Raw genomic sequence first — 21,433 nt, forward strand, 5'->3', positions numbered from 1 at the left:
TGAATGACCTTTGCTGCTTCAACAGTGTTTGCCACTCCTCCTATTTTTGTGTCGTCTGCAAATTTAACGAGTTTGCTTACTATATCAGAGTCTAAATCATTAATGTAGATTAGGAATAGCAGAGGACCTAATACTGATCCCTGTGGTACACCACTGGTTACCTCACTCCATTTCGAGGTTTCTCCTCTAATCAGTACTTTCTGTTTTCTACCTGTTAACCACTCCCTAATCCATGTGCATGCATTTCCTTGAATCCCTACTGCGTTCAGTTTCAGAATTAATCTTTTATGCGGGACTTTGTCAAAAGCTTTCTGGAAATCTAAATAAACCATGTCGTATGCTTTGCAGTTATCCATTTTCAATGTTGCATCCTCAAAAAAGTCAAGTAGGTTAGTTAGACATGATCTCCCTCTCCTAAAACCATGCTGGCTGTCTCTCAGGATACTGTTACCATATAGGTAATTTTCCATTTTGGATCTTATTATAGTTTCCATAAGTTTACATATAATAGAAGTCAGGCTTATTGGTCTGTAGTTACCTGGTTCGGTTTTGTCTCCCTTTTTGTGGATTGGTATTACGTTTGCTATTTTCCAGTCTGTCGGTACAACCCCTGTGTCAAGAGACTGTTGCATATATCTCTGGCAGTCCACTAGAACTGAAGAACTGAACTCGCAGTCAAAGCAACACAGACTGATCAGCACTGCTTCGATTCATAAAATCAGCCCTGAGGAGTGTGTGTCAGAAGCCGTTTTCACTGTGATTTTCAGAACTGAAATCAGTTAAAATTGAAATGTCTCTTGCTGTGCACAGGTGAGGGATGGAGAAGCAAAGTTTAAAATCTCCAGCAGAAACCTGACAGCCAAACTGGGCAAGAGCATGAGCGATCTGGTAGACTTCAGACTCTACATCGCAGTGACTGTCATTGAGACATCAAGTTAGTACCTTCAAAATGCTCTGCATAGGAATCCATCTGACACTGTGAGAGAGGGAGAGGGAGAGAGGAGGGGGAGAGGGAAGATGAGAGAGGAGGAGAAGAGGAGGGAGGAAGAGAGAGAGAGAGGAAGAGAGGGGAACAGGGAGGAAGAGAGGAGAGAGGGAGAGGAGGAAGAGAGGGGAGAGGGAGAGGGAGAGAGGAGTGGGAGAGGGAGGATGAGACAGGGAGAGGAAGAGAGGAGGAGGGAGGAAGAGAGAGGAAGAGAGGGGAGTGGGAGAGGAGGAAGAGAGGGGAGGGGGAGAGGGAGAGGGGAACAGTGAGGAAGAGAGGGGAAAGGGAGAGGGAGAGGAGGAAGAGAGGGGAGAGAGAGAGGATAGGGAGGAGGAGAGGAGGAGGGAGGAAGAGAGGGGAGAGGGAGAGGAGGAAGAGGGAGAGAGGGAGAGAGGAGGGGGAGAGGGAGGGAGAGGAAGAGAGGAGGAGGGAGGAAGAGAGAGAAAGGAAGAGAGGGGAGAGGGAGAGGAGGAAGAGAGGGGAGAGGGAGAGGAGGAAGAGAGGGGAGAGGAAGAGAGGAGGGGGAGAGGGAGGAAGAGAGACAGAGAGGAAGAGAGGAAGAGGGAGGGAGAGAGAGAGGGGAAGAGACGAGGTGAAGAGGGAGAGGAGGAAGAGAGGGGAGAGTGAGAGGAGGGGAGAGAGAGGGGGACTGGGAGGAAGTGGGAAGAGATGGAGACAGAGGGGAGAGGGAGGATGGTGAGGGGGAAGGTGAAGGGGGAGGGGAGGGGAGGGTGATGGGGGAAGGTGAAGGGGGAGAGGGAGGAGGATGAAGGGGGAGAAGGAGCAGGGTGAGGGGTAGAGGTAGGAGGGGAAAGGCAGGTGTCATACAATCAGTCATCACCCCTCTTTCCTCTTGCCCAGGCGGTGAGTTGCAGGAGGCTGATCTGAAGAGCGTGGTGTTTGTGGACTCTCGCCTCAGACTGGACTTGACAAAAACCAAGAAGTTCCTCATCCCCGGAGTGCCATTCAGAGTGTGGGTGAGTGCAGAGGATCATGAGGAGCAGTGTGAGGAGACATGCGCCACAGGGAGATGTGTGAGCTGCAACTACTTTCACTTGTAACCAACCAAAATAAAACTGATCCAAACGTGTTGTTTCTGTGTTTCAGGCGTCTGTCACTTTCGCTGATGGGACCCCAGCATCAGATAAGCTTGTTGAAGTCAGCGTCTCAGACTCAGGACAGAATGTACAGAGAGAGACGTCCAGAACCAACAAAGAGGGGACAGTCGTATTGGACATCAACGTGCCTGGGACTGTCTCCATGCTGGACATCAAGGTGAGACAATCTGCCTCTCGCTTCACGCTGTGCCAGCGCACGAGATTACATATAGACCCCGTGTTGGGTATCTGCTGTAGTTCTGTACAGGGTGTTATAGTGTTATATAGACACCATGCTGGGTATCTGCTGTAGTTCTGTACAGGGTGTTATATAGACACCATGCTGGGTATCTGCTGTAGTTCTGTACAGGGTGTTATAGTGTTATATATACACCATGTTGGGTATCTGCTGTAGTTCTGTACAGGGTGTTATAGTGTTATATAGACACCATGCTGGGTATCTGCTGTAGTTCTGTACAGGGTGTTATAGTGTTATATAGACACCATCCTGGGTAGCTGCTGTAGTTCTGTACAGGGTGTTATATAGACACCATGCTGGGTATCTGCTGTAGTTCTGTACAGGGTGTTATATAGACACCATGTTGGGTATCTGCTGTAGTTCTGTACAGGGTGTTATAGTGTTATATAGACACCATGTTGGGTATCTGCTGTAGTTCTGTACAGGGTGTTATAGTGTTATATAGACACCATGCTGGGTATCTGCTGTAGTTCTGTACAGGGTGTTATAGTGTTATATAGACACCATCCTGGGTAGCTGCTGTAGTTCTGTACAGGGTGTTATATAGACACCATGCTGGGTAGCTGCTGTAGTTCTGTACAGGGTGTTATAGTGTTATATAGACACCATGCTGGGTAGCTGCTGTAGTTCTGTACAGGGTGTTATATAGACACCATGCTGGGTAGCTGCTGTAGTTCTGTACAGGGTGTTATAGTGTTATATAGACACCATGCTGGGTAGCTGCTGTAGTTCTGTACAGGGTGTTATAGTGTTATATAGACACCATGCTGGGTAGCTGTTGTAGTTCTGTACAGGGTGTTATAGTGTTATATAGACACCATGCTGGGTAGCTGTTGTAGTTCTGTACAGGGTGTTATAGTGTTATATAGACACCATGCTGGGTAGCTGTTGTAGTTCTGTACAGGGTGTTATAGTGTTATATTGTGTAACACTAATTGGTTTTGCCCCTTTTCCCCAGGCGAGTGTCTCTGACGAAGGCGAGACCAGTCAAGCTCAGATGCAGGCCAGTCTTTATAATTCCCAGTCGAAGAGCTACCTGTATATCAGGGTGCAGAGTGCTGTGATTCAGCCAGGAGAAGGGCTCAAAATCGGTTTCAAAGCAAACTCTAACCAGCTTCCCAGCTCAGGCTTCTTCTACTACATGGTGAGTGAATGTGCCGTGTGCAAACCTGTATCTGAACTGGGAATCCATGTCAAATAATAACTGAGTGAATGTGCTGTGTCTCTGTGTCTCTCCCTCTGTATTTATGCCTGTGTCCCTGTGTCTCTCTCTGTATTTATGCCTGTGTCTCTGTGTCTCTCTTTCTGTAGTAATGCCTGTGTCTCTTTGTCTCTGTGTCTTTCTCTGTATTTATGCCTGTGTCTCTGTGTCTCTCTCTGTATTTATGCCTGTGTCTCTTTGTCTCTGTGTCTCTCTCTGTATTTATGCCTGTGTCTCTGTGTCTCTCTCTGTAGTAATGCCTGTCTCTTTGTCCCTGTGTCTCTCTCTGTATTTATGCCTGTGTCTCTGTGTCTCTCTCTGTAGTAATGCCTGTCTCTTTGTCCCTGTGTCTCTCTCTGTATTTATGCCTGTGTCTCTTTGTCTCTGTGTCTCTCTCTGTATTTATGCCTGTGTCTCTGTGTCTCTCTCTGTAGTAATGCCTGTCTCTTTGTCCCTGTGTCTCTCTCTGTATTTATGCCTGTCTCTTTGTCTCTGTGTCTCTCTCTGTATTTATGCCTGTGTCTCTGTGTCTCTCTCTGTAGTAATGCCTGTCTCTTTGTCCCTGTGTCTCTCTCTGTATTTATGCCTGTGTCTCTTTGTCTCTGTGTCTCTCTCTGTATTTATGCCTGTGTCTCTGTGTCTCTCTCTGTAGTAATGCCTGTGTCTCTGTGTCTCTCTCTGTATTTATGCCTGTGTCTCTTTGTCTCTGTGTCTCTCTCTGTAGTAATGCTTGTGTCTCTGTGTATCTCTCTGTAGTAATGCCTGTGTCTCTGTGTCTCTCTCTGTATTTATGCCTGTGTCTCTTTGTCTCTGTGTCTCTCTCTGTAGTAATGCCTGTGTCTCTGTGTCTCTCTCTGTATTTATGCCTGTGTCTCTTTGTCTCTGTGTCTCTCTCTGTATTTATGCCTGTGTCTCTGTGTCTCTCTCTGTAGCAATGCTTGTGTCTCTTTGTCTCTGTGTCTCTCTCTGTATTAATGCCCGTCTCTCTGTGTCCCTGTTTCTCTCTCTCAGCTGGTCAGCAGGGGACAGATCTCTCGACTGGGTAAGCTCCAGCTCTCAAATTTAGCTGAGGTCAGTGAGACGGTGACCCCTGACCTCATTCCCTCGTTCCGGATCGTTGGGTTTTACTTCACAGCCAATCACGAGCTGGTGGCGGACTCTGTGTGGGTGGACGTGCAGGACACCTGCGAGGGGACGGTGAGTCGGGCTTCACAGCCTGTGCGGGGGTGTCAGTATGCATCTGTCCAGAGAACCATTTGTCTGATTGTGATGAAACTTGGTCTCGACCTTCTTCAGAACAAGTTACTGAGGATTAGAATCTGGAGGTGTATGGAGGCTGTCTGTGTCTGTCAGTCACATTTTCCCATTTACACACTGTCAGAGTGACCTATTCTTTCAAATGTATGATACTGACTGATCTCTTTCTCTCTTTCCCACATTCTCTCTCCATTTCATCTACTCTCCCTCTCACCCCCTCTCTCCTCCTTCTCTATATCTTCCTCTCTGCCTCTCCCTCCCTGCCCCTCTCTCTCCCTTCTCTATCTCTCCCTCTTTCCCTTCTCTCTGTCTCCCTCTCTCCCTCTCCCTCCACCTCCTCCCCTTCTCTATCTCTCCCTCCCCCTCCCCTCTCTCCCTCCCTCCCCCTCCTCTCTCCCCTTCTCTCCCTCCCCTCTCTCCCTCTCCCTCCCCCTCCCCTCTCCTTCCCTTCTCTATCTCTCCCTCTCTCCCTCCCACTCCCCTCTCTCCCAGCTGGCGGTGAAGGCAGATAAGGGCATTTACTCCCCCGGAAACACGATGAAGGTGACCCTGCACACAGGAGCAGATGCCCCAAGAGTGGCCTTGCTGGCCGTGGACACTGCCATGTATGCACTGAACAGGGACAACAGAGTCACCTCCAGAAAGGTGAGACAGGTTCACATGCTCAACAGAGACAGCACAGTCACCTCCAGAAAGGTAAGACAGGTTCACATGCTCAACAGAGACAGCACAGTCACCTCCAGAAAGGTAAGACAGGTTCACACACTCAACACAGGCAGCAGAGTCACCTCCAGAAATGGAAGACATGTTTACGCACGTTGGGACATGGAGAACCTTATAAAAAAATGTACTATAAAAAACTTTTCTGTTCCATGAATTGAATGATAAAAGTGAACTGCAGTGATATATTTTAAGATACAACTATGAATGAGGAAATTTTTACACCCCAAACAAACACCAAAAAACTAGCTCTCGTAACAACAACAGTGTCGTTGCTCCTGTGCATCAGAGTAGTAGGCCCGCGCGCTGGTATTGCTCAAACCTGAAGTTAATAAAACATGGCTAGGCAATGGTCACCATGCAGCTCCTGACACCGACAATAAGGCACGAAACCTGCAAGCAGATGAGAACTTGAAGCAGAAATGGAAGCTGCTGTTATCAAGAAACAAAAATGCTATCCCTCTTCCTTAATTATAAGACCTGGTACTTTTTAATTACAGATGAACCCTGACGTATTTAAATGTGTTTGTGCTCATTCTCATAACAGAGTTCATCAATCACTCATATACTGTGTTGCTTTGACTGTGAGCTCAGGAGCTGCTCTTCAGTTCCAGTTGCTGCAATAGACAAATATAACCGTTCAATCCAGCGCCATCTAGTGATCAGCCACTTTGGATCAAGTTAGCTTTGCTGGAAATACACTAGCTGTGCACTAGATGGTGCTGGTGCTTACTAATATAAAGACTGATCTAGCCTGTGTTACATGTGTCTATGGCATGCAACTAGAACTAAAGAACATAAGAACAGAAGAAAGTTTACAAACGAGAGGAGGCCATTCAGCCCATCTTGCTCGTTTGGTTGTTAGTAGCTTATTGATCCCAGAATCTCATCAAGCAGCTTCTTGAAGGATCCCAGGGTGTCAGCTTCAACAACATTACTGGGGAGTTGGTTCCAGACCCTCACAATTCTCTGTGTAAAGAGTCATTAACTTTAACACTCTGACCCCTAGTGAATGTGTGCTGTGCTTTACCATGTGGTATTTCTTACTGATGTATTTCTTATACCCACTAGGGGGCAAAGTGTTGGGGGGGAGGTTAGTAATGGTTCCAGTCCGATGTGCCTGAAGTAGTTTAGACATGATTCTGTGAGCTCTACAGAGGCCACGGGCTTTGCTTAAAACTGTTTAAAAAGGCCCCAGGATGTGACGAGTGAACCAGAAAATCACACAAAGCTGAACACATGAACACTCTTTCAGCTGCTCTCTCTTATCAATTCTGCTCCTCAGGTTTTCGCTGCTATGAACTCCTATGACATTGGCTGTTCGTTTGGGGGCGGGGCCAACAACGTGGGTGTGTTCAACGATGCAGGGCTCAGCTTTATAACCAATCAGGTCACTTCTCAGATGAGAAAAGGTAAACTTGGCCCAGCCTCTTTTTCTAATGTACAGTTTTATGAAAATGTTGCTTAATTGTCCTATTTGTGGAAACAGAGTTAGGGAATCATACAAGACACATATAATATGGTATTCAAAAGAAGTTAAAGACTATTTTTCCGCTTACTAGGATATGTACAGTCATTCTGAGGGGTTCTGGGTTCTGTTGCTCCTCCAGTATTGGATTCTTATCATGTTTCTCTAAATCAGCCTTTACCCGCTTTGAACTTGCCTGGAGATTCCTATGTGCCAGGCACTGAACAGCATTCCTCCTTCTATTCAAATCATGTGATAGTGTGACTTAATCTAGCTCCTCCTTTATGTGTATACAGACAGAGAGAGTGGGTGGGGCTGGCAGAACTTAAACGTCACACTGTCACACTGGCACGTAGGACTCTGAGGGGACATCAATTACGGTTGCACATCCTCCATTTGTTTGGTGCACCTGTAAATAATGCAGAGGCAAAAACAGTCCTAGAGAATGATACAGAGCACACACAACACTGTGTTAAACACAACAGAGAATGATACAGAGCACACACAACACTGTATTAAACACATTAGAGAATGATACAGAGCACACACAACACTGTATTAAACACATTAGAGAATGATACAGAGCACACACAACACTGTATTAAACACAGTAGAGAATGATACAGAGCACACACAACACTGTATTAAACACAACAGAGAATGATACAGAGCACACACAACACTGTGTTAAAGAGGGAGGCAGGTAATATGAGGAGAGTGTGGGTGGTATTATGCAGCCCCTGTAAGATCTCAATGCTGGTGGTCTTTTGCTCTGATTTCTTCCAGGTTTTGCCTGTGACACTGGATTTAGAAGACAGACCCGATCGCTGGACATACAGGCTAAGATTGTGTCCAAAGGTACTTCTGCAATGCACTCTCCCCCTCACGATCTCTCACTCACACTCTCCCCCCTTCATCTCTCTCACACTCTCCCCCCTTCGTCTCTCTCACACTCTCCCCCCTTCGTCTCTCTCACACTCTCCCCCCTTCATCTCTCTCACACTCTCCCCCCTTCGTCTCTCTCACACTCTCCCCCCTTCGTCTCTCTCACACTCTCCCCCCTTCATCTCTCTCACACTCTCCCCCCTTCGTCTCTCTCACACTCTCCCCCCTTCGTCTCTCTCACACTCTCCCCCCTTCATCTCTCTCTCTCCCCCTCTCCCTCTCTCTCTCACTCACACTCTCCCCCTCCCCCTCTCTCTCACACTCTCCCCCTCACTCTCCCTCTCTCCCTCTCCCTCTCTCTCTCACACACTCTCCCCCTCCCCCTCTCTTTCACTCTCCCTCTCCCCCCTCTCTATCTTACTCTCCCCCTCCCCCTCTCTCACACACACTCTCCCTGCCTCACTCTCACTCTCCCCCTCCCCCTATCTCTCTCACACTCTCCCCCTTCCCCTCTCTCTCTCACTCTCTCTCTCACACACACACTCTCCCGCCCCCTCTCTCTCTCACACTCTCCCACCTCACTCTCACTCTCCCCTCTCTCTCTCACTCTCCCCCTCCCCTCTCTCTCTCTCTCACACACACTCTTCCCCCTCCCCTCTCTCTCTCACACTCTCCCCCATCCCCCTCACTCTCCCCCTCACTCTCACTCTCCCCTCCCTCTCTCACACTCACACTCTCTCCCTCTCCTCTATCCTTCTCCCCCTCTCCCCACTCAGTCTCCTCTGTCTCTCACTCTCTCTCCTTCCTACATTATTTTTGCTATTGCACTTTGCTGTTCTTTACCATGCTGTCACTGTGCGTTATTACACTTTATATTGCTTTACCATGCTGTCACTGTGTTTACCATGCTTTCACTGTGCGTTATCACACTTTACTGTGCTTTACCATGCTTTCACTGTGCTTTATCACACTTTGCTGTGCTTTACCATGCTGTCACTGTGCTTTATCACACTTTACTGTGCTTTTACTATGGTGCACTTTTATAAGGCTCTCCCCCTCTCTCCACAGTCAACGAGTACACTGATGACAAGCTGAAGCGTTGCTGTAAGGACGGCTTCACACTGCTCCCCATGAAGAGCACATGTAAGCAGAGAGCCAATCGTGTGAGGAGGAGGCGGAGCCAGCAGTGCAGTCAGGTGTTCCTGGAATGCTGCCTCAAGGGGGAGGAGCTCAGGAAGAAGCAGCGAAACCAGCAGCAGCTGAAAGGCGTGGCTCGCAGTGAGTGACATCACACAATTCCGCATTGTGTTGCTGTTCACATTCTCCAGTAAAATATTAAAGTGATTGTAGTTGAAAAAAACTATTCCATAAATCTTGTTGTGCACTTCCATTTGCTACACATGTCTCAGATGTGCAGTTTTGAAAGCACCACATGAATTGGTGTATGTATTTTCATTGGAATATCTGGTACCTCAGTAGGTTAAAGAAAATTCTCCTGTTCCATGCCTTACTGGCAGGAAATCTGTTACACGTTCTCTTCCTCGGTCCCTCAGCTGTGTCCTCTGGGTTACTGGCTGCAGGTCACTCAATGGGGTGGCTAATAAAAGAAGCATTGAAAGAGGGTGGAGACCATTTTAAACACCAGGCGACCCAGGAAGTGCAACAATATACGAAAGCATGCTTTGCAAACCAGAGATTTCATTAACCTAGTATAGTACCTGATGTTTCAGAATAAGAATCCACATTTTCCTATGGGCTGTGTAGAGCATGTAAGATCGATTGAGTTATTTTGTGAGCTGCTGCTGTAGTTCTGTTGAGGGTTTTATAGTGTTATTCCACCAGCATTGCCCTGTGTACAGTATAGGATATTGGGATAGTGACTCTCTCTCTCTCTCTCTCTCTCTCTCTCTCTCTCTCTCTCTCTCTCTCTCTCTCTCTCTCTCTCTCTCTCTCTCTCTCTCTCTCTCTCTCAGGCACTTTAGAGGAAGAAGATGATTTCTTGGACGAAAGTTACTCCTCTCCTCGTCAATTCTTCCCTCGCAGCTGGATGTGGGACATAGTGGACACGACCAAGGGCAAAATGTGAGGCCGCTCTCCATCTCGCTCAATTTCAAACAAGCCTGTCAATTCAAAAGCAGAGCTATCGGTGAACGAATCAGTGCCGTAGATCAGCAGTATGTACAGAGCAGGAGAGAGTAACAATGACATTCACAATTGCATAAGCAGTGCTTGAGCTGTATGTAGTAATGTAAGTGTGACTCTCGGACAGATGAACTAGCTTAACCCTTTGAGGTCCATTTGTTCTGCTCCTGCCAGGCTCGTCACGTCCAATTGATTTTACACGCACTGTTTAAAAGTCATTTTATTCACAGTAAAGAAGGTTCACAACACACTGCATACACTCAGCACTGCGTCTCCAGCCCCGCCCCGCCACGTGCTCGCTGTATTTATCACATACCACTTCTGAGTCGTACACACTGATTAATCATCTCCTGATCACTCCATTTATCACCACAATCCAAGTCATTATTTTATTCCTATAACTAGGGGTCTACTTAAATCGCGGTAAATTTACTTATTTTTCACGGGTATGTTGCGGAATAAAATTAGGATTTCATGGACATTTCGCGGACCTGTTTAAACATTAAATAAACCTAAGTAGACAGTATTTCAGAACACTATAAAGCTGAAAAATAGTGGTACTTGCTTCCTTACTAAAACAGAGTGCTGGCATTTGTTAAAGGCGAGTTGACTTGCCCATACATTGAGACTGCACGTCTGCATTCACTGAATTGGTTGGAAGTTAAGGTAAAGCTTTGCAAAGTTATACAGATGTGGAAATCGATTAGAAACAGCCCAAAAACTCAGTTACACAAGGGCATCTGGCATACTTTAATAAGGTCAATGTATGCAGCACGTTCGTTGTCATGTTATTTGTCCCATCCAATAATTTATTTTATTAGTACCGAGTCAAAACAAAGAAGACATGGCTATTCGGGTCTAAAATTCCAACTGTAAGCAGCAGGTTGAAGCGAGGTGGCTGTGCTGGATCGTTTTAGTACTGATTTAACTTGCAGACAGGAATACTTCTTGTCTGCGCTGACTTTCCAGTTTGGTTTCTGAAAGCTGTTTATTTTACGTTCTGTTCAGCAGCCTCTGAAGTAGCATTTTGTTTAATGTGTGATTCTGAAGCTAAATAGTGATCGATCGTATTTTCTCCAAATACACATTGAAATGGAAAACAATGACCTCAGTCTGCATGTAGTTTCTTTGGGAAATATCTTCAAACGATCATCAGCCGAAATATACTTTGCTTTTTTGTCGTCCATTTCTACTATTTTACCTCCAATGCTGAAAACTAGATTTTAGCAACCTAAATCAAAACAATGCAGCACCAACTTTGTCCCGCCCCCTCCTGCACAGTACAGGTGACATAAAAGCAGTAAAGACGCACTGATAGGCTGAAAACCTTGTTATTTGAATAGTAAATAAGAACGTTAACTGCTTTGGAGAATTTCTTTTGTAAATGTTACTTGTGGACGTTTTTTGTTTGTTTGTTTTTTGCTTAAGTGCAATGCACACGGGACGGCGAAGGAATAAAAAAGGGCTATCTAAGGAAGACACGTAGTTTGCGTCGCTTGCGTTGTGCAGTAGTTCATTTAAATGAGGTTTCTTTTTCCCTCTCTTTACTTGTTTGTATGCATTGGCCCCTAAGAGGTGAATTTCGCGGTGACCCCTCAATTTCACGATTTCAGATTTAGATAGGTCCCTACTTATAACATCTCAAAAAGCTTGGCAAATGTCCCTGATGTTCTTTGAGCGCTGGAAGCAGCTATCTTGGTTGTTTATGTCTGTGTTATGTCTATGGTGAAGGGACTATGCATGTTGCTTAGATCCGCCTCCATTTATTCCAGATTTTTCCGTGTTCTCGGCATTGAAAGCTTTTCTCGAATTTTTTCAGAGAATAAACGACAATGGACCTGTGAATGGCGATGCCATATTAATGATGTGGGACAGGGTCCGGCATTGACCAGAAAGGGGATTTAGCAATATCTGACCTGGTCTGACACAGGCCCGCAAGGAGTTAACTAAATACTGTCAATACTAGTACTGTTGTACTGGGATTTCTTTATATTTACACATGCTCAATATTTCTGCACATCTACTCCATTGTGTTTGGATTTGTCATGCCAATGAAATCCATTTGAATTGGAGTTTGAGTTTGAATTGGAGTTTGAGTTTGAATTGGAGTTTGAGTTTGAATTGGAGTTTGAGTTTGAATTGGAGTTTGAGTTTGAATTGGAGTTTGAGTTTGAATTGGAGTTTGATTTGAATTGGAGTTTGAGTTTGAATTGGAGTTTGAGTTTGAATTGGAGTTTGATTTGAATTGGAGTTTGAGTTTGAATTGGAGTTTGAGTTTGAATTGGAGTTTGAGTTTGAATTGGAGTTTGAGTTTGAATTGGAGTTTGAGTTTGAATTGGAGTTTGATTTGAATTGGAGTTTGAGTTTGAATTGGAGTTTGATTTGAATTGGAGTTTGAGTTTGAATTGGAGTTTGATTTGAATTTTTGCATGTCTCTGTGCCTCAGGTTTCAAAAGCCTATCCCGGACTCCATCACCACCTGGGAGATCCAAGCCATCAGCTTCTCTCCTACAAAAGGCAAGTCCATCTTAATTCACAAATCTTTCCTCTTTCCTGTCTCCTCCTGTCCCTTCTTAGAGTTCCCCATAGTGAAAGCACAGCAAAGTGTAATAAAGAACAGTGAAAGCATGGTAAAGCATAAGCAAGTGTAATAAAACAAAGTGGAAGCATGGTAAAGCATAGGTAAGCATTGTAAAGACCAGCATTGCCAAACCATGGTAAACTATAGTCAGTGCGATGTATAACCATAGGCGCCTGACCAATAGGGTAGAGGGGGCACGTGCCCCCCCCTTTTAAAAGGTTTAAAATGAAGTAGAAAATGGAAAGGCATTCAGAGTATGCCACATTACACTGATATTAAGGGCCACATTATATTGATAGAAAAGCACAATGAAAGTTAAGCACACACGACATGAGCACTGGGCAGCCCCATGATCTGCTCTGCATTACAGCAGCTAACGCTAGCGCTTACAGTGGAGTGACTGAAACACAAGCCTCTGAGCAGTGAAGAGGGGTTATATACAGGCTGGGTAGTTTGTTTGTATTCTCTATCTCTTACATTGACGTAGGAGAGAACGAGGCAGCTCTTTATAAACAGGGGAAGTGTTGCTGCGGGGGGGGGGGGGTTCTGTTATCAAGCTGTGGTAATAATCTGAAGCAGTGAGATTTCAGAATAACAGAAGTCAATTTTTAATTTAGTGAAGTAGTTTACAATATTCTTTAAAAACGTAACATTGTTCTTTATTGAATGAATGTTCAGTTTTCGTTGTGAAATGAACTGTGCTCTCTCCTCTATCTCCTTCCCTCTCCTCTCTCAGGTTTCTGTGTCGCTGATCCGAGTACAGTGACCGTGTTTAAGGAAGTCTTTGTGTCTCTGCGCCTCCCCTACTCTGTCAAGAGGTTTGAGCAGCTAGAAGTGAGAGCCGTCATCTACAACTACATGGATCAGATGAGAGAGGTCTGATACAATCACACCAGTATAACACATTAAGAAAGTATTTAGACCTCTATATGGCTGTGTAACTCCTTTCCTCTCTCCCCTCTTTCCTCTCATCCCTCTTTCCTCTCACCTCTCTCTCTCCTGTCTCCTCTCTCTCACCCCTCTCCTCTCTCCTCTCTCTCACCCCTCTCCTCTCTCCTCTCCTCCCCTCTCTCCTCTCCTCTCCAGATGTCGGTTCACCTGCGTGCGGAGGAGGGTCTGTGTGCCCCTGCTACAGGCTCCCTTGGCCGGCTCCTCCGTGTGACGGTGCCTCCCCGCTCCTCCCTGCCGGTGTTCTTCTCTGTGGTTCCCATGAAGCTGGGGGAGATCCCGGTGAGCGTGAGGCTCTTTGATAAGGAGTCCAGCATGGGAGTGGACTCCGTCATCAAACTCCTGCGAGTCGTGGTAAGAGCAATACAATACAATACAATACAATACAATACAATACAATACAATACACTGCACTGGACTGCACTGCACTACAATACAATACAATACAATACAATACAATACAATACAATACAATACAATACAATACAATACACTGCACTGCAATACAATACAATACAATACACTGCACTACAATACAATACAATACACTGCACTGGACTGCACTGCACTGCACTACAATACAATACAATACAATACAATCCACTGCACTGCACTGCACTACAATACAATACAATACAATACACTGCACTGCACTACAATACAATACAATACATTGCACTGCACTACAATACAATACAATACAATGCACTGCACTACAATACAATACACTGCACTAAAATACAATACATTGCACTGGACTGCACTGCACTGCACTACAATACAATACAATACAATACAATACAATACACTCTATCATCAAACCACTGTCTTGCATACTACATGATAAGTATTGTCCCCATTGGAACCCATTAGCAGCAACTACACTTAGAATTGAATTAGTTTCCAAGTGGTCAGTGGCTAACTTTAATCTTGTTGAGAGTGTATTTCATTCTCTTGCTCTTTTGTATGACAGGAATTACACTCTATGATTAGAGGGAGACACACAACACTTATGGGGTCGATCACACCCTCAGTGCTTACTGCTGCTTCCTTCCTGTTTGTAATTCCAGGCAGAGGGAGTGGAGATGAGAGTGGAAGAGACTCACAACATCGACCCAGCAGGTCTGTCTGTCTGTCTGTCTGTCTAAGTCTCTGTCTGTCTGTCTGCCTGCCTGTCTCTGAGTCTCTCTCTGCATGTGAAGAGGGTCTCTTCCTGTTCCCACTCTACTCTTGTTCTTTTGTTGTGGTTCACAGATAAAAAGCTGAGATTGTTCAGTTTTGATGGGGTGGACCCACCAAACACTGTGCCCGACTCCCAGACCAGCATCTTCATGAGAGTCAGCGGTAAGCCAGCACTCCGAGTGGAAACATTTCTCATTGAAGTCATGAGGTTTCTTTTAGCATTTCTAAATTCAGCTCTATGAGAAGAAAGTGCTCAAACACTCCTTAGATCAAGCTCTGCATCTGCAGATCTATACCTACATCCATGTCTCTTTATATTTGTTATATATTGGGGCGTGCCAGGTGTTCAATAAGCAGCGTGTGTGTGTGTGTGTGTGTGTGTGTGTGTTTGTTTGTGTTACATAAGAACGGCCCATCTTACTGGTTTAGTTGTTAGTAGCTTATTGATCCCAGAATCTCATCAAGTAGCTTCTTGAAGGATCCCAGGGTGTCGGCTTCAACAACATTACAAGTGGGCATCCCTGTATGTTGAACGCACAGTGACTGTGAACTGATGGACCTGGACCAAACTGGTACCGAGGTCACCGACCTGCTCCGCTCCCAACTCGGTACCGATCCGGGACGAGGTTACCGCACTGGTTCCGGTGCCGTCTGATCTGGTGCTAAAATCACTGAACCAGTACTGACCTGGTCCTACAAGGTGCAAAAGCCACTGAACTGGTACTGAACTGAACCAGTGCCACACCAGTCCTGAAACAGTACTGACCCAGTGTTAAATACACCAAACTGGTACCAAACCGACTCGGTATCTTCTAGGTACCGATCCGGTTCCAGCCCGCTACCGACCAGTGCTCAAGTCACCGGTCCGGTACCAAACCAGACCTGCTCGGGTCTTGACCTGCCCGATCGATATCTGTAAGCTGATGGAGGCAGCACCTGTACACTGCACTGCATTCTCCTTGCATCATGATTGGGTTCTATCACTATGGACAAGCATTTTTTATAGCCTTTTTTATAGCTTCCTGTGGCAAAGTGCCCCCCCTGTGTGTGTTATATGTTACGTGTTGTGTGTAAATGTTGGTGTATAGGCATTGGTACACGGGATATAAGCGGTCTGTGTTTCACGTGTGTGTAAATTGTATATTTGTATTTAGGCACGGGGATGGCACATCACATCACGTGCAAGTAAAAAGTAATATGTGAGCACGGGGAATTGCACTTTAATTAATTCACGTGCAGTTGTACCGAGATTCCAATTGAATGATTGACTAGCAATCGAATCTCGGTACAACTGCATAAAAGCTGCATGTTTTCACTCACTGGGGGTTGGTGTTCGGTGAGTGGAGAACGGGTTAGGAGACGGAGGGTATTATAGAGTAAAAGTAAAGTAAAATCGTAAAGATAAGTGTTTTCACTCACCGTGTTTGTTCGTCTGTCCTGCACCGTCTGTTTAGTGGTTAGTCGTTTTGTATGTCTGTTTATTTTGGCGCAAGTGCCGTGTCCAGTGTTTTTGTCTGTTAAACCCTTTTATTTTCTGTGCTGTTTAATTAAATGCTGAGCGCAATCACGCGCTCAGCTTTACCAAAACCCCATCTCTCTGTGTATTTACTCCCTGCTTCTGGTCTGACGCCACCCACTCCGGCCGTCTTTGTCACACTTCCCCACATTGTCTAGATGAAGACATTTCTGAGTCAACATAAACTCCTAGGTCTTTTTCATAGATTCCTTCTTCAATTTCAGTATCTCCCATTTGATATTTATAATGCACATTTTTATTGCCTGCATGCAGTACCTTACACTTTTCTCTATTAAATATAATTTGCCATGTGTCTACAGTGTGTGTATTACAGTGTGTGTGTGTGTGTTACAGTGTTTGTGTTACAGTGTGTGTTACAGTGTCCGTGTTACAGTGTGTGTTTGTTTGTGTTATAGTGTGTGTGTTACAGTGTGTCTTGCAGTGTTTCTGTTAAGTGTGTGTTACAGTGTGTGTTTGTGTTACAGTGTGTGGGTTACAGTGTGTGTGTTACAGTATGTGTGTTAGTGTGTGTGTGTTACAGTGTGTTTGTGTTACAGTATGTGTGTTAGTGTGTGTGTGTTACAGTGTTTGTGTTACAGTGTGTTTGTGTTACTGTGTGTGTTACAGCGTGAGTGTTACAGTGTGTGTGTTACAGCGTGTGTGTGTTACACTGTGTGTGTGTTACAGTGTGTGTGTTGTAGTGTGTGTGTTTGTGTTACAGTGTGTTTGTGATACTGTGTGTTACAGCGTGTGTGTGTTACAGTGTGTGTGTGTTACAGCGTGTGTGTGTTACAGCGTGTGTGTGTTACAGCGTGTGTGTGTTATATCTCAGGCCAGGTGTTCAATAAGGAGCGGGTGGAGAACCTCTTCTCCCCCCAGGGGATCAGGCAGCTCATCAGGATGCCCACCGGCTGTGGAGAGCAGACCATGATCTCCATGGGGCCGGCCGCATACTCCACCCGATACCTCGACCACAGCAAGCAGTGGAAAGAGCTGCCAGCCGGGCTGCGAGACCAGGCACTGGAGTTCATCAGAGCGGGTTAGACCACAAACCATTGATATGACATTTTAGGATAGACAGACTCTGCTGTACCACAAATAAACTGGTTTCAGGTGAGATATTGTAACAGACTGTCTTTTCCTTGTATCTGTGTATCAGGTTACACCCGGATCCTGACCTATAAGAAGAAGGATGGCTCTTACGGTGCTTGGATTGACTATGGCAGCAGTACCTGGTAGGAACTGCTTCTAAAGGCAGTGTTACCTGCTGAGGGCAGTGTAAAGCAGTTTAAACCCTGCCCTGTCTTCTTTAGAAATAGTAGTAATACGTATTAGTGGTTGGGGGTGATTTTAATTGCACTATAGATTTTACTAAAGACATAAAATACTGAGGAACCACATCCTCAATCCTCCAGAGAGTGAACTGCAGTTTACAGTCCAGTGACCTGGTTGACGTATAGAGGTGTCTGCACCCTCATGCCCAACAGTAATAATTACACATCTAGAGTACGACTGGACTGGCTTTACAGTGCCTTGCGAAAGTATTCGGCCCCCTTGAACTTTGCGACCTTTTGCCACATTTCAGGCTTCAAACATAAAGATATGAAACTGTAATTTTTTGTGAAGAATCAACAACAAGTGGGACACAATCATGAAGTGGAACGAAATTTATTGGATATTTCAAACTTTTTTAACAAATAAAAAACTGAAAAATTGGGCGTGCAAAATTATTCAGCCCCTTTACTTTCAGTGCAGCAAACTCTCTCCAGAAGTTCAGTGAGGATCTCTGAATGATCCAATGTTGACCTAAATGACTAATGATGATAAATAGAATCCACCTGTGTGTAATCAAGTCTCCGTATAATGCACCTGCACTGTGATAGTCTCAGAGGTCCGTTTAAAGCTCAGAGAGCATCATGAAGAACAAGGAACACACCAGGCAGGTCCGAGATACTGTTGTGGAGAAGTTTAAAGCCGGATTTGGATACAAAAAGATTTCCCAAGCTTTAAACATCCCAAGGAGCACTGTGCAAGCGATAATATTGAAATGGAAGGAGTATCAGACCACTGCAAATCTACCAAGACCTGGCCGTCCCTCTAAACTTTCAGCTCATACAAGGAGAAGACTGATCAGAGATACAGCCAAGAGGCCCATGATCACTCTGGATGAACTGCAGAGATCTACAGCTGAGGTGGGAGACTCTGTCCATAGGACAACAATCAGTCGTATACTGCACAAATCTGGCCTTTATGGAAGAGTGGCAAGAAGAAAGCCATTTCTTAAAGATATCCATAAAAAGTGTCGTTTACAGTTTGCCACAAGCCACCTGGGAGACACACCAAACATGTGGAAGAAGGTGCTCTGGTCAGATGAAACCAAAATCGAACTTTTTGGCAACAATGCAAAACGTTATGTTTGGCGTAAAAGCAACACAGCTCATCACCAAGAACACACCATCCCCACTGTCAAACATGGTGGTGGCAGCATCATGGTTTGGGCCTGCTTTTCTTCAGCATGGACAGGGAAGATGGTTAAAATTGATGGGAAGATGGATGGAGCCAAATACAGGACCATTCTGGAAGAAAACCTGATGGAGTCTGCAAAAGACCTGAGACTGGGACGGAGATTTGTCTTCCAACAAGACAATGATCCAAAACATAAAGCAAAATCTACAATGGAATGGTTCACAAATAAACATATCCAGGTGTTAGAATGGCCAAGTCAAAGTCCAGACCTGAATCCAATCGAGAATCTGTGGAAAGAACTGAAAACTGCTGTTCACAAATGCTCTCCATCCAACCTCACTGAGCTCGAGCTGTTTTGCAAGGAGGAATGGGCAAAAATTTCAGTCTCTCGATGTGCAAAACTGATAGAGACATACCCCAAGCGACTTACAGCTGTAATCGCAGCAAAAGGTGGCGCTACAAAGTATTAACTTAAGGGGGCTGAATAATTTTGCACGCCCAATTTTTCAGTTTTTTATTTGTTAAAAAAGTTTGAAATATCCAATAAATTTCGTTCCACTTCATGATTGTGTCCCACTTGTTGTTGATTCTTCACAAAAAATTACAGTTTCATATCTTTATGTTTGAAGCCTGAAATGTGGCAAAAGGTCGCAAAGTTCAAGGGGGCCGAATACTTTCGCAAGGCACTGTATTTGTTTCACCTCTATTACTTTGTAGGTGCAAGTATCATTCCCAGTAGTCTGTCTGACCAGCACTGCCTGTCAGTCACTGTACTTATTCCAATGGAAGGGGTGTACATCTTCTTATTGGCATTTTAACATTCAATTATTAAAGACTGCAAATTCGGGGTTTGGAAAATGTGGCAAAATCAAAGGAACAATTATAAAGATTTAAGGCAGTGGTGGGACATTGGGGGAAAAACAAATTAAATTTTTTTGTCAGCATTACACCCTGGAGGCAACCAGGTCACTGGACAAAGCAGACAGGGAGATAGAGAAAGAGATAATACATATAGAATATAACAAAGATCACTCTAATGAGCAAACCTTCCAAAAAATACAAGAAAAAAGAAATGTGCTGGGCAGCTTGCTGGAGGAGAAGGTGAAGGGGGCGTTAGTGCACTCGCTTCATGGGGCTGAGGGACATGGACACACCCACTTCTTACTTCTTCGGCCTGAAGAAGAAGGGAACGTGCAGCCAGCAGCTGAGGTGTGTGCGGACGCCCTGCGGCAGAGAGGAGATCAGCGAGGTGGCGGTGGAGTTCTACACACAGCTATTTACAAAAGAACAGTTTAACTCTGGTGACATGGAGAGCCTGCTCCAAGATCTACACAGCCTGTGAGGAGGAGCAGAATGGACTGGATAAAGATCTGACCTTTGAGGAACTGACCACTGCCATCACACAGCTCTCCAGTGGGAAGGGGCCTGGGATAGACAACCTCCTCACTGTGTTTTTCAATCATTTCAGGGGGTGGGGGGGGGGGGGGGGGGAGGGTGTGATCCAGGAGGACTTCTTCCAGGTGCTGAAGGAGAGTATGGAGAGAAAAGAGCTGCCTCTCAGCTGCCGCAGGGGAAAGGAGACCTCTGCCTTTTAAAGAACTGGAGATCTGTTTCACTGTTATGTGCTGATTCCAGGAAGATCTATTCCCAGGAAGATCTATTTTTGATAACCTGTTTTTAGTTAGAGACTTTTTAATGTTGAGTGAAACATGTCATTTTAATGTGGGATTGGTCTCCCTTGATCAAGAGAACACTTTTGATAGGTTTCTAATTCATCTTTCCAATATGACTTGTATGTGTTTTTTAAATTGATGTCAATTTTTGTCATGATTGACTTTGGGAGTTGTTTTTTCTTGGTGGTGTTCTCAATCTCACAGGGGTTCATTTGGCTCAGTTGAGTGAGATTCTGTTCTGGGCGCAGTGTGACACTCTGCAGTGCTGGTAGGGGATTCTGTTCTGGGCGCAGTGTGACACTCTGCAGTGCTGGTAGGGGATTCTGTTCTGGGTGCAGTGTGACACTCTGCAGTGCTGGTAGGGGATTCTGTTCTGGGCGCAGTGTGACACTCTGCAGTGCTGGTAGGGGATTCTGTTCTGGGCGCAGTGTGTCACTCTGCAGTGCTATGTGCTGGTAGGCGTGTGGCTTCAGTATCAGTTGGCTGAGGGGATTCTGTTCTGGGCACAGTGTAACACTCTACAGTGCTATGTGCTAGTAGGCGCGTGGCTTTAGTGGTGTTATGCTCTAAGGTGGTGTTGCCCAGAGTGAAGAGGTACCTATTTCCCTGAGATCTTGCTTTTTTCTGGAAGACCATAACTCTGGTCTTGTCCAGGTTTGCTGCCAGTGCCCAGTTCTGATAGTACTGCTCTAGCAGTGACAGGATCTGCTGAAGACCGTGCTCTGTGGGTGAAAGCAGGACCAGGTCATCTGCGTAGAGCAGGCATTTAATATCTGTGATGTGTAAAGTGAGACCAGGGACTGCAGACTGGGCTCACACTGCAGCCCTGTCTCACTCCACCAATTTTCACATCACACTTATTTTCTGAATACACTTTACGATGTAATATACTTCACTTCCTACACCACTTTGGAGATGTTTAAAGAATAGACCTTCTGGCCAAATTGAATCAAATGCTTTTTTCAAATCTATAAAACAGTCAAATATTTTTCCTTTGTTTGTTTGTTTGGTGGACATGTTTCTCTCTCCGTTTCAGTCTCTCCCTCCCTCTCT

At 45.3% G+C, this 21,433-nt stretch overlaps 1 protein-coding gene across 1 annotated transcript in view; it reads left to right on the forward strand.

Moving 5' to 3' along the window:
* Positions 1-21,433, forward strand: part of LOC117968147 (complement C4-like) — a 58,992-nt gene that overhangs the window by 12,924 nt on the left and 24,635 nt on the right. Inside the window, exons 9-25 of the mRNA XM_059009222.1 lie at positions 811-934; positions 1,847-1,962; positions 2,093-2,260; positions 3,300-3,485; positions 4,554-4,739; positions 5,292-5,444; positions 6,805-6,931; positions 7,774-7,845; positions 8,941-9,150; positions 9,846-9,954; positions 12,461-12,531; positions 13,332-13,471; positions 13,682-13,897; positions 14,614-14,665; positions 14,798-14,887; positions 17,074-17,280; positions 17,401-17,476. Of these exons, the coding sequence (XP_058865205.1) occupies positions 811-934; positions 1,847-1,962; positions 2,093-2,260; positions 3,300-3,485; positions 4,554-4,739; positions 5,292-5,444; positions 6,805-6,931; positions 7,774-7,845; positions 8,941-9,150; positions 9,846-9,954; positions 12,461-12,531; positions 13,332-13,471; positions 13,682-13,897; positions 14,614-14,665; positions 14,798-14,887; positions 17,074-17,280; positions 17,401-17,476 (2,303 nt within the window). The remainder of the gene's footprint in view (positions 1-810; positions 935-1,846; positions 1,963-2,092; positions 2,261-3,299; positions 3,486-4,553; positions 4,740-5,291; positions 5,445-6,804; positions 6,932-7,773; positions 7,846-8,940; positions 9,151-9,845; positions 9,955-12,460; positions 12,532-13,331; positions 13,472-13,681; positions 13,898-14,613; positions 14,666-14,797; positions 14,888-17,073; positions 17,281-17,400; positions 17,477-21,433) is intronic.

This window comes from Acipenser ruthenus, chromosome 38 (genome assembly GCF_902713425.1).
Source record: "Acipenser ruthenus chromosome 38, fAciRut3.2 maternal haplotype, whole genome shotgun sequence".
Classification (NCBI taxonomy): Eukaryota; Metazoa; Chordata; class Actinopteri; order Acipenseriformes; family Acipenseridae; genus Acipenser; species Acipenser ruthenus.